General features: G+C 34.0%; 1 protein-coding gene across 1 annotated transcript; it reads right to left on the bottom strand.

The window, feature by feature from the left end:
- Window positions 1-2,444: 2,444 nt before the first annotated feature.
- Window positions 2,445-8,288, bottom strand: LOC145086129 (TMV resistance protein N-like). The gene is made up of 5 exons (XM_079023863.1): window positions 7,726-8,288; window positions 5,394-6,468; window positions 5,005-5,292; window positions 3,860-4,885; window positions 2,445-3,672 (listed from the first exon to the last, which is right to left on the bottom strand). The coding sequence occupies exons 1-5, from the start codon at window positions 7,938-7,940 to the stop codon at window positions 3,010-3,012; spliced, it is 3,267 nt and encodes a 1,088-aa protein (XP_078879989.1). The 5' UTR covers window positions 7,941-8,288; the 3' UTR covers window positions 2,445-3,009.
- Window positions 8,289-10,688: the final 2,400 nt, after the last annotated feature.

The raw sequence follows: 10,688 nt of genomic DNA, 5'->3' as shown, positions 1-10,688 counted from the left end.
ATCCAATAATGATAATTCCATTTAATTATCTTATAATTAAATATTATGTTTCCTTATTTACTTCCTCAAAATTCGAATTAGGGTTTCAAAATTATCTAGCATTAATTGGTTTAGATTTTATCAGATAAAATAACAGATAATGACTAATAATTAACCTACTAATCGAATTAGGCAAGCAAATCTGAAAAAAAAAATCACTTTTTCAAAAGACATGTCGTGCCCTACAATGATTTTCTTCCAGTTTTCATCTTTTATGCACTAGTAACAGAAAAGCAGGACTCTGATACCACTATTGGGGTTTTTAGGTTACAATTACATTGTACATGCGGAATTTAACTTAAATCTTATGGGTATATGCAACCTAAATGGATCTATGTCTTTTCTCAATTAATAGCAACATACTTATGAAACAAAAACTATAAACCCTATTAATCAAATTCATAAGTAGAACCATATACATCTTGCTTGATTTGAAACAAGCTAATCAGATACCCTTTGTAGTCTCCTTGAAAAACTAGCTCTAAAAGTATGGCCGCATCTAATGGTTCACACCCAAAACTCAAGAAACCATAGGATTTAAGGAGAGAGCGGAGAGGAGAAATGAAGATAATTTTGTTCCCTACCTTTTAGGTATGGGAAGCCACGAAAATTAGATGCCCAAGGTTCATAATTATACTTTAGGTAATTTGCATATGAATCAAGATTTGAATGATTAAATAAGAGATTTAATCGCTAATTCAAATCCTTTCCTTATTTGCTACGAGGAGCCTTCCAGAACCCCTTACAACTCACCTCTTTCCCCTTCAATTAATTCCAATTAATCTCGAATTAAATCCAAATTAATTCTGATAAGTAATTAATCAATTGTGACTATCTTTTATTTAATTCATAATTAATTATTAACTATTTCTAATTAAATTACTAACCACATAACAAATTAACAAATCATATATCTCTATCATTTGATCAATCCAAGTCATTTCCTAGTTATGAGGGCAGTCCAAAAAAGACTTTACTTTAATTCATCAACATTATACAAATTTAATTATGACCTTAGGCATTTTAATCCAACAAGTATATGGGTGGACACAACCACAAATGGAAAGAAAGTGCTGCAAAAAAGGTTGCAGAACTTTCCTTTGTCTCCAAGGCTTCGACGGATGTATAGTTCCAAATTCATAGCTAAAGATATGGGTTCCGGTTGATGGGAAGTTATGGCAATAGATATTCAGAGTTTGCCAAAGAACCTAGAAATGTTCGTATAGATTTAGTTGCTAATGGCTTTAATCCATTCGGCAACTTTTATAATACTTATAGTATTTGGTTGGTTATATTTACTATCTATATAATCCACCACCATGGATATGTATGAAAGAGTCTTCTTTTGTGCTAACTTTGTGTATTATTGGGCCTAGATCACCCACAAAGGACATTGATGTTTACTTGAGGCCTTTGGTGGATGAGTTGAAAATCTTGTGGGCCGAAGAAGTCCAAATGAGAGATGCATGAACCAACAGTGTATTTAATATGCATGCGATGTTGTATGGACTATCAATGTTTTCCCATAACGTGGCAGTTTGTTTGGATGAGTGGTCAAGGTTATTTAGCTTGTCCTACATGTAACGAAGTCATGTCTTCTATTTATGTGACCAACAAGATGTCTTATGTTGGTCACAAACAATTCTTGAATATGAACCATAACTAAAGGGAGAGTCTATTATTTGATGGTTAACCTAAGATAAGACCACGTCCTAGACGATTTAGTAATGCAACTACATTAAAACAAGTAGCTCGTCTCTCTGACGGTATTCCAGGGAAACGTCTTAATCACGTGTGTGAAAAAAGAAAACGCGACAATGAAAGAAAAAAAATAGAGTTGAATTGGACGAAACAAAGTCTCTTCTTTGACCTTGAGTATTGGTCTTCCCTCGACCTAAAACACAATTTAAATGTTATGCATGTTTCGAAAAATATGAATGATAGTATTGACTACTAATCGCCGGATAGGTAATTAATTAAACTTTTATTTTTCGAAAATCATTCCCGACGAAACCTGCCCCGACGACTTGTCGTTGGTACAAGTAATTAATAGAACTTTTTTTTCAAAAATCATTCCCGACGAAACATATACCGAAGACACCTATGTCGATGAATTTCCCAGCTATCACGACATGTCTGTGCCGACGACTTGTCATAAGGATACCCTATCTCGATGACATGTCGTCTATTGAAGAACAAAAAGTGTCGTCGCCACATGGTGTTAATCTTGTAGTGAAGGGATCATTGACATGCATTTTCCCTGGTTAATCGGATAGGTGAAGGTAATTGGAAGAGCCATGATCACAAGCGTCAGTTCTGTGAGTTTCTCTATTTGTGTCATCGCCGGCCATAATGATCTTGTGATTTAGTGATTTAGGGTTTTGTGGTTTGGGTTGAGCATGATTAACACCGCTCTAATACTGTAAAAGTTTTATTGACAAAACTTATGATTTACAATTACAACCAGAAGAAGCCTAAATAGGCAAACGATTTACAACTAATCTAGGAGCTAAAAACCCACTACTCTACGAGGTAACTATGCAGTGTATATAGAACGTGATTTTGGGAGGGAAAACAGGGGAGAAAGTTTAGTAATTCTATAATACAACGTCTAACTAAATAGTAAAAATATAATACTATCTAATCTAACATTTCTCTTTATTTAAAAGAGCCTTGTCGAGTCTTGCCGTCATCTTCATTTCTAAAGACCCAGATCATTTCTACTAACGAAATTTCTATTTCACATTTGGACAAAATTATTTAATGATCAAGAATAATCCACGTTCACCCCACCAAGTCTTCACATCGGATTATATGTACATATATTTTTAACATCGTAAACAGGTTGGTGAGATGAACACTCTTTTACATTCATGTAATTAGTTGATCACCCCCTTTGTGATTTAACTGTTCCTTCTCATGATTATGTGGGCAGTTAGTGAAAAAAAAAGGTAATGTGGTCCATAAAGATTACATAGCATACATGCCGGCATAAATGCTCTTCGTGATGCGCCTTTGTGACGTTCTACTTCTTAAAGGCATCAGGCTCGTCTCTTCAGACTTTTCTTCATAAACGTAGGTGTTGCCAGATATAATTTCATCATATCTTAGATCCTTGTTATACTTATCAATATCAACATGCACCACGTTCCCATAGTCAATGATAAAAGTTGTAATTTGTTGGACATCTTCTTTGTAGATAACATGTGCCCCGCATCTTACAGAATGTTTTCCATTTGTTAGCATTACAGTCATGTCAAGATAACCTTCAATATGGCACCAATCTTCAGATTGGAGATCAAGATACATCTGCTTAAAAAAACCCAATGGGATATAGCTAATCCACGCATTCCCATTCTCGTCTGTTTCAGTTGCATTGTTCATACAATCAACCTCTGATGTAGGAATCACCTTTCCGTCACTTAGAATTCTAAAGATGATGCGAGGAAAATTAGCTCCGGACTGCCACTCCCCATGAAACACACCACATACCACGAAACCCATGATTTGGGTATGCCATTTGTGAGGAAGCTTCAATGCTATTCTGCACCCATGCTTTTCTTCTTTGAACCAGCTTGGAATCTTGCTTCCAGGAATGGTAATATTTAAACGATGATTTACAGCAGCACATTTCTGTAATCAAAGAAAAACATTTTGCTTAAACTGTTACTTAATGCTGTGCTTGTTACATGAAGCATAAAGGGATGGGGAACAAGGGGAAGGGACACAAGATTTTCACGTTCAATATCCTATCCTGCAAAACAAGCAGCGTCTAGGGGGGGGGGGGGGGGGGGGGGAGTGAGAGAGAGAGAGAGACCACCTCAACAAAAGACTTCTGCAACATCTCATCAAGGTATCTATGATTCTCTTCGTCTTCTAAGAGTTTATGACAATTAATTAGCCATATCTTATACAACCATTCACTCTCTTTTGATAAATTTCCGATCTTTTTCAGCGAGATACAGTCATTTGCCTTCAATTCTTGTATGCTTGACGGAAGCACACACAAACTTTGAAGTTGACTGCACTTATTCAACTCCAGCCGTTTAAGATGAGAAAGATGGAAGATGCTTGCAGGTAACTGGACTATCTTAGAGTTGCCACTTAAATATAATTCTTCCAAAGAGGAAAATGAATCAAGATTTTTGGGGAAGCTACCCTCTTCAATTTGTCTCCAACTTAGATTTAATGTTCTCAAGGAAGACAGACTTGTCAAACTATGAAAACCAATAGACTTCTGAGGCGCCCCAATATCATAAATAGATTGTATCCGAAGCTCTTTCAGTTTTTTCATGCTTTCAACGTCATCCGAAAATCCTAACCAAAGCTCTTCTAATATTTTCATGCTTCCAAGCTTCTTTGGAAGTTTTTTCAGTTTCACACAGTTGTGAAGGTGAAGGCATTTAACATACTTCAACTCACAAATAGAGTTTGGTATATTCCTAAGGTTCCAACAGTTTGTGAGATTCAAGAAACTTAGGCTAGACAAATATCTAATTGACGATGGAAGTTCTTTTATTCCAGAACAAGAATAAAGATTGATATGTGATAATTTTACCATACATGGGGAGACATTTTGGAATCTTTCAAGACGCTTGCATCCAGAAAGAATTAAAGTCTTCAAGGATTCCATCTTGATCCTGGATGGGAGATGCTTGAGCTGCCTGCAACCGATCTTGTCAAGGTAAACAAGCCTTTGGTGAGATCCAAGAGACTCATGAACCTCCAACAAACTCCTACAATCTGACAAAATCAACCTCTCAATATTTGGGGCCCCAGAGACATCTGGAAACGATGTGAGGCTGCACAAGCTTTCGAGGTGAATGAATTTCAAGTTCGGAAGAATCTACATGTGTAAAACAGAAATTAATATCGAAATCATTCAGAATTCAATTCAAACAGAAGTCTTTTATTTTGACGTAAATGACCATGGACAACAAGCTTCTGACTTCATTCACTAAATACCTTTCGCCCCTCCCATAGATGTTTAATGTTTCCTTCGGCCATTTCCAGCCCAACAAGCTTACACATATCTGTTATTGGCAGAAACAAGAATGGGTACTCATTCCAACAAAGCCATCGCAACTCATCAGGGAGATATGTAGGTTGGGTAGAAGTGAAATTTCCATCAATATCAAGTAGCCGAAGTTTTTTCATGCTTTCAAAAACATCAGCACTTAAACCCAACTTTGCATCATAGTCATCAATGTGGTATTCACTGTCCGACATGATGGCTTCAATTGCTTCTAGATTCTGCTACAAAGAAGTAATTAACAGTGATATACTCTATTAAATCTGAAAACAAAAATTAGAAGCAAAAAAAGGAACTTTATAAACTTAATGATTAAATTTACCTTGTTTCCCTTGGTTAATTCACGGATTTGTTCATGTTGCCATAGCCTGCTATTTGGGGAACTCTCACAAACTATTCGAAATCCCATTTCCTGTATGAGATCATGCATATCTAGCTTTTTATTTGAAATGGTTACAAGACATTTTTCGATGAGAACACTAATCCCTATCACCGGGTCAAAACCAAAGCTATCGAGTACTCTAGTTACATGTTCTTCATCTTTACCCTTGTAGAAACATGCGATGTCTAGGAATATTTGTTTTTCAGAAACATGTAGCCCATCGAAACTTAACTTCAGTGTCTCGAGAATCTTATCATTTGATGTTTTTCCTAGTCTATTTAAAGCACTTTCCCACACACCTAGTTGTCTTCCATGGAAGAATGAGCCTAAAACTTTCAAGGCTAAAGGAAGGCAACTAGCATAACGTATTGCACGATGTGAGAGCTCCTCATACCCTTCAGGAGGGCTACTTTTTCGAAAAGCATGCCTACGTAAGAGCTCAACTGCTTCATTCATAAATAAAAAATCAGGTTTGTACTTGGCATCTGCACCTGATAGCAAATGCTGGTCTCTAGTGGTTATAATGATTCTACTTCCAGGACCAAACCACTCATGTGTTGCAGCTAGGAACTCTAACTGCTTAATATCATCCACGTCATCAAGAACTAGAAGAACCTTTTTATTGAAAATTAATCTTTGTATCATGTTGGCTCCTTGCTCAGGACCCATAATAAAAAACTCACGACGTGACGCTAGAATATCTCTTAGAATATTTTCTTGTAAGCCACATATATCATTTTTACTAGAACCATTTTCTCTAACATCTTCAATAAAGCTACTACCCTCAAACTTATGAGCAATTCTTCGGAATAAAGCTTTGGCAATAGTTGTCTTACCAATTCCTCCCATTCCCACTAGCCCTACCATGCGCACCTCTTCTGTCTGTTCCATACCCAATATTGAATATAATTCGTCTATACGAGACTCAATACCAATTAGATTTTTCTCCATAATGGGTGGTTGTATACCATCTAAGATTTCTTCCACAATCTTGATGATAATGGCAGATTCACCCCTACAGATTTCAGCATTGTGTGTAAGAACTGATTAATCCCAGGTGAACCATAATACACGATTAGTAAAGTTATCCTGGGGCTCGATCCTATTGTACAAAAAGAATATACGTTTGGATTCACTATTATTTTTAAGAACTTAACAATGAGAATTAAGAGTCGGTCATCCATTGAATTCTTGATTGCTAAGTTATATTAGCATTGGTAATCCTCATACGTTATATCAAACATTGTCATGTTCGAATTTATACAAGTAAATTTCATTTTCATTAATCTAAGTAATAGATAGGAGTAAGCTAATCTTTTCATTATACCCGTTTACCTACCAAAACCAGTTGTACATGTTGTTATCTTATTATGTGGTTAGTGGTAACTCAATGTTGTTCCACCGTCTCCGGTAAGTGTATCGATTCATTGATAGTAACTTCAAAGTTAATTTGATGATTTAATTTACATACAGCCCAATAAATGCCAACTAGACAAAAAAAAATTGGCAAGTCACTCTTGCTTGACCAATCAGGGGATGATATAGAGAATGGGTTAAGTTCTTATATAAATTTATGAGTAAACATGGGGGACTTAATTGTAATATCTATTATTATTATCTATTTTGCCCCTTATCTAGAATTATCTCAAGAATAGCATAAATAGAGGAGTGATAGGAGTAGTGGAGCATCTAGTATTTTGTAATTTGGAATCATCGGCTTTAGCTTGGGTAGGGGTTTCTCTTTGTAGAACCTTTCTGAGTAGGGTAGGAAATTTGGACTTCCTTTCTATTGTTTTGAATCATTTTCAATTAATCTTTTCAATTCCATTTACTGTTCTATTGGTTTGTTTAGAATATATCCACTTATCGATTCTTATCAGGGGATGTCAATTGATACAAGAAAAGGCTAGCATGGTAAATAGATGAGATGCAAATTCAATTGGCTAAAAGACATTATCCCATAGTACAGAGGGATACAAAATTAAACGCTTTGCACAAAATCCGTATCATTTAAGAACACAATAAACTGATAATAACATGTAAACTATGTTCATAAAGTTAAAGTATAGCTCCATGAATTCATATATATATGTTTTGTGTGTTTAAGGTCTATAGATGCAAACTAAAACCATAGTCACATTTTGTTCCTGAAGTTAACCCCATCACCCCATGGATTTCATATTCCGTGCATTTTGTACAAGGATGAAAAAAAAAATGTTGTCAGATTTTGGCAGGCATGATTAAGTGGCAGAACTGATATAGGAAAACTAACCCATTGCCTGTTTCAGAAACATGCCAGCCAGATAAATTGGCAGCTGCAGCTAAAGCTTTCCTCCACTTGTGCACTTTATCCCTCTCCTCCCTAAAATTTTCCTCGTGTTGCTGAAAGGCAGTATCAAAGTCTCTTTTCTGTCTACGCACATGGGATGGATCGACGTGGTAGAACACTGGCAACACCATCTGTCCCATTAGATCTTGGCATTCCATGATTTTGACAAGCTCATCCAAACACCATGAGTAGTCGGCATAACTTTTAGAGAAAACAACCACTGCATACCTCGATTCTTCAATGGCTTTCAGCAGCTCCCTGGAGATCGATTTGCCTTTATGGAGCGCCTTCTCGTCTTTGAACACATGTATTCCTCTTCGAACTAGGGCCGTATAAAGATGATCGACGAAATTGTTGCGAGTGTCTTCGCCTCGAAAACTTAGGAATACGTCTTATGCCGATCTTGAATTTGATAGGGAAGATGATGAATATGGAGACGACTTGAAGGAGGCCATTGAAGGGGTTTTTTTTTTTTTCAATAAAGAGGGTGTTTGCTTTGCTTTGCTTTTAAAATGACTTGGGATTTTTGGGTTTTTCAAAAAATCAAAAGTTTAAAAAGTTGTTTGGTAATTGGAAAAGATCTTCTAAATTAGTTTTTTATTTTTTAGAGAAGAAGCTTTTAAAAAGTCACGAATTTTGGTAACTTTTGCCTTTTTTTCCCTTTCTCCCTTCAAAAGTTTAAACAAACACATTTTAAAACTATTTTTTGGAAAAAGATATGAATCAAAAAGTTATTTTCTAAAAATGACTTTTTGGCCTGAAAACTATCCCAAAAACCCCAAAGAGGAAAAACGCAAGTCAAAAACACAAAAAAGAAGCAAATCTCATCCTCTCTTATTAATCTACTAGTGGGGTCTTTAGTCTGCGGATGATTTACTTTTTTGTTTATTTATTGTCTTTGTTTTTTTTATTTTTTTTGTTTTTTAGAACGGCAGGTAGGAATTCTATTAATCCCATTCATTCGAAATAAATTTTTTTACAAGTCGATGGTATTTGATAACGTAAAATATTACCATGACTACAAGTATAATCCCTAAAATCACTTCTTATTTTTGGGATACTTGCAATCTCTCTCTCTCTCTCTCATATATATATATATATATATATATATATATATATATATATATATATATATATATATATATATATATATATATATATATATATAGGGTTAGGTTATTTTGTTTCTAGTAACTATTATGTGCGAGAATGCACAGATCTGGACCATCGGATGGAATATAATCAAAGGTAATGATCTGAGGGTCTATGATAGTAGAATAGGATAACATATACCATATAATCACACAAATTTCAGCATAAGGGCATTTTAGTCAATTAACCTATATTAAAAAAGGAAATTTTCGGATTTTTAGGGATAATTAATTCCTTTATTTTTAAAAATCTGAATATTTTAAATTAATTCAAAATTAAAAATTCGATTTTATTCTATCAGAATGATTGAATGTTAACCATAAACTAGTAAATATATTTTTCGATTTTATTCTGTCAGAATGACAGAATGTCAACCATAAACTAGTAAATATATTCTAAAAAGAATACACAAAATCAATTCTTGAACTAATAATATCCAAATAATTACGTTGTATGATTCTGATTCATTGAATAATAACAATATTCTGAAAGAAAAAAGAAAAAAAAAACATCACAATCTAACAAAAACACTAATCTATTCTTATAGAATATTAGTTTTTAGCAACACTTTATACATTGTAGCATAACACATTCTGGTATAATACACTCTCGTTCTCTATGTTTTCTTCCTTCTCCACATCAATGTTAGCCTCTTCAAAACCTAAATTCACAAAGAAAACATAATTAGTTTCAAAAATTAAAAAATTCAATGCATTCTAAGAGAATAAAAACTATAAATTCTGACAGAATGTACTTGTTGACAATTATTCTCAAACATTCTAACAGAATACATTTATATAAAATTAAATTCTAATAGAATACACTTTATTTGCATATTTGATTTTCCTACAAAGTTAGTATTCTGTAGAATACATTGACAAATAGTTTATTTTATTAGTATATGTGATGAAACCATGAAAACTTGTGAGATTAATTTAAAGAATATTCTCCTTAAACAACAACTAGATTTGATATGTAAAGAGATAATTTTTTTTTGACTTTCGTGTGTTTAATTACTGTTCATTATTATGAACCAAAAAAATAGAATATCTTTTTTATGGATTGATTAAAAGTAGCAATTCAAAAAAAAAAAATTGTTGTAGTTCATATATGTTCCCACAGCAAACAAAATAAATGTGGTTTTGGGATCCCCTTTGGACACACAACGATACACAGTGTCACTACTCTTGTGATTCCAAAACCAAAAAAAATGCCGACGCCTTATTGAATAGAATTGAGATTGGAACCGAATGAAATTGAACTATTTTACTTATAATTACAGTTGCCTTCCGACTCTTGAATTTCAAAGAGTTTTATATAACGAAGAAGAAGAAGGATAAAACCTTGTTGCAATCCCTTACGGCCATTTTGGTGTTGGTGTACGGCGGCAATCACAATAACGAGAACAGAGGCGATTTGGAGGAGATATCGATTTCCTTTGAGGTGTGACTCAGTGTCTAGGGTTTTAATACGTAAAAAAAAACTGATCCCTCAAAAAAAGGGGTATCAATGGTTAAATTTGGATATTAATACAAATATGTAATATTACTAATTTACCCTTAAAAAATTTATTTAATTATTTATTATTTCTTGAATTCTTATTGGTGCATTTAGGCACACAATAATTGCTAAAAACATTTGAACCTATCTCTCTCTCTCTCTCTCTCTCTTTATATATATATATATATATATATATATATATATATATATATATATATATATATATATATATATATATATGTAGGTTCCATTGA

This window comes from Lactuca serriola, chromosome 2 (genome assembly GCF_051521515.1).
Source record: "Lactuca serriola cultivar US96UC23 chromosome 2, Lser_US96UC23_V15, whole genome shotgun sequence".
In the NCBI taxonomy this organism is placed as follows: domain Eukaryota; kingdom Viridiplantae; phylum Streptophyta; class Magnoliopsida; order Asterales; family Asteraceae; genus Lactuca; species Lactuca serriola.
Note: the sequence above shows the minus strand (reverse complement) of the source record. Positions and strands in the feature narration are given on the sequence as shown.

What these genes read in the sequence shown, in the direction of transcription:
- LOC145086129 (XM_079023863.1), bottom strand. Translation starts at nt 7,940, where the DNA reads ATGGAATGCCAAGATCTAATGGGACAGATGGTGTTGCCAGTGTTCTAC. An exon ending in GTTTCTGAAACAGGCAATGG is followed by an intron (nt 6,469 to 7,725) that starts GTTAGTTTTCCT and finishes TGAAATCTGTAG; the next exon opens with GGGTGAATCTGCCATTATCA. An exon ending in ATCTATGGGAGGGGCGAAAG is followed by an intron (nt 4,886 to 5,004) that starts GTATTTAGTGAA and finishes TTACACATGTAG; the next exon opens with ATTCTTCCGAACTTGAAATT.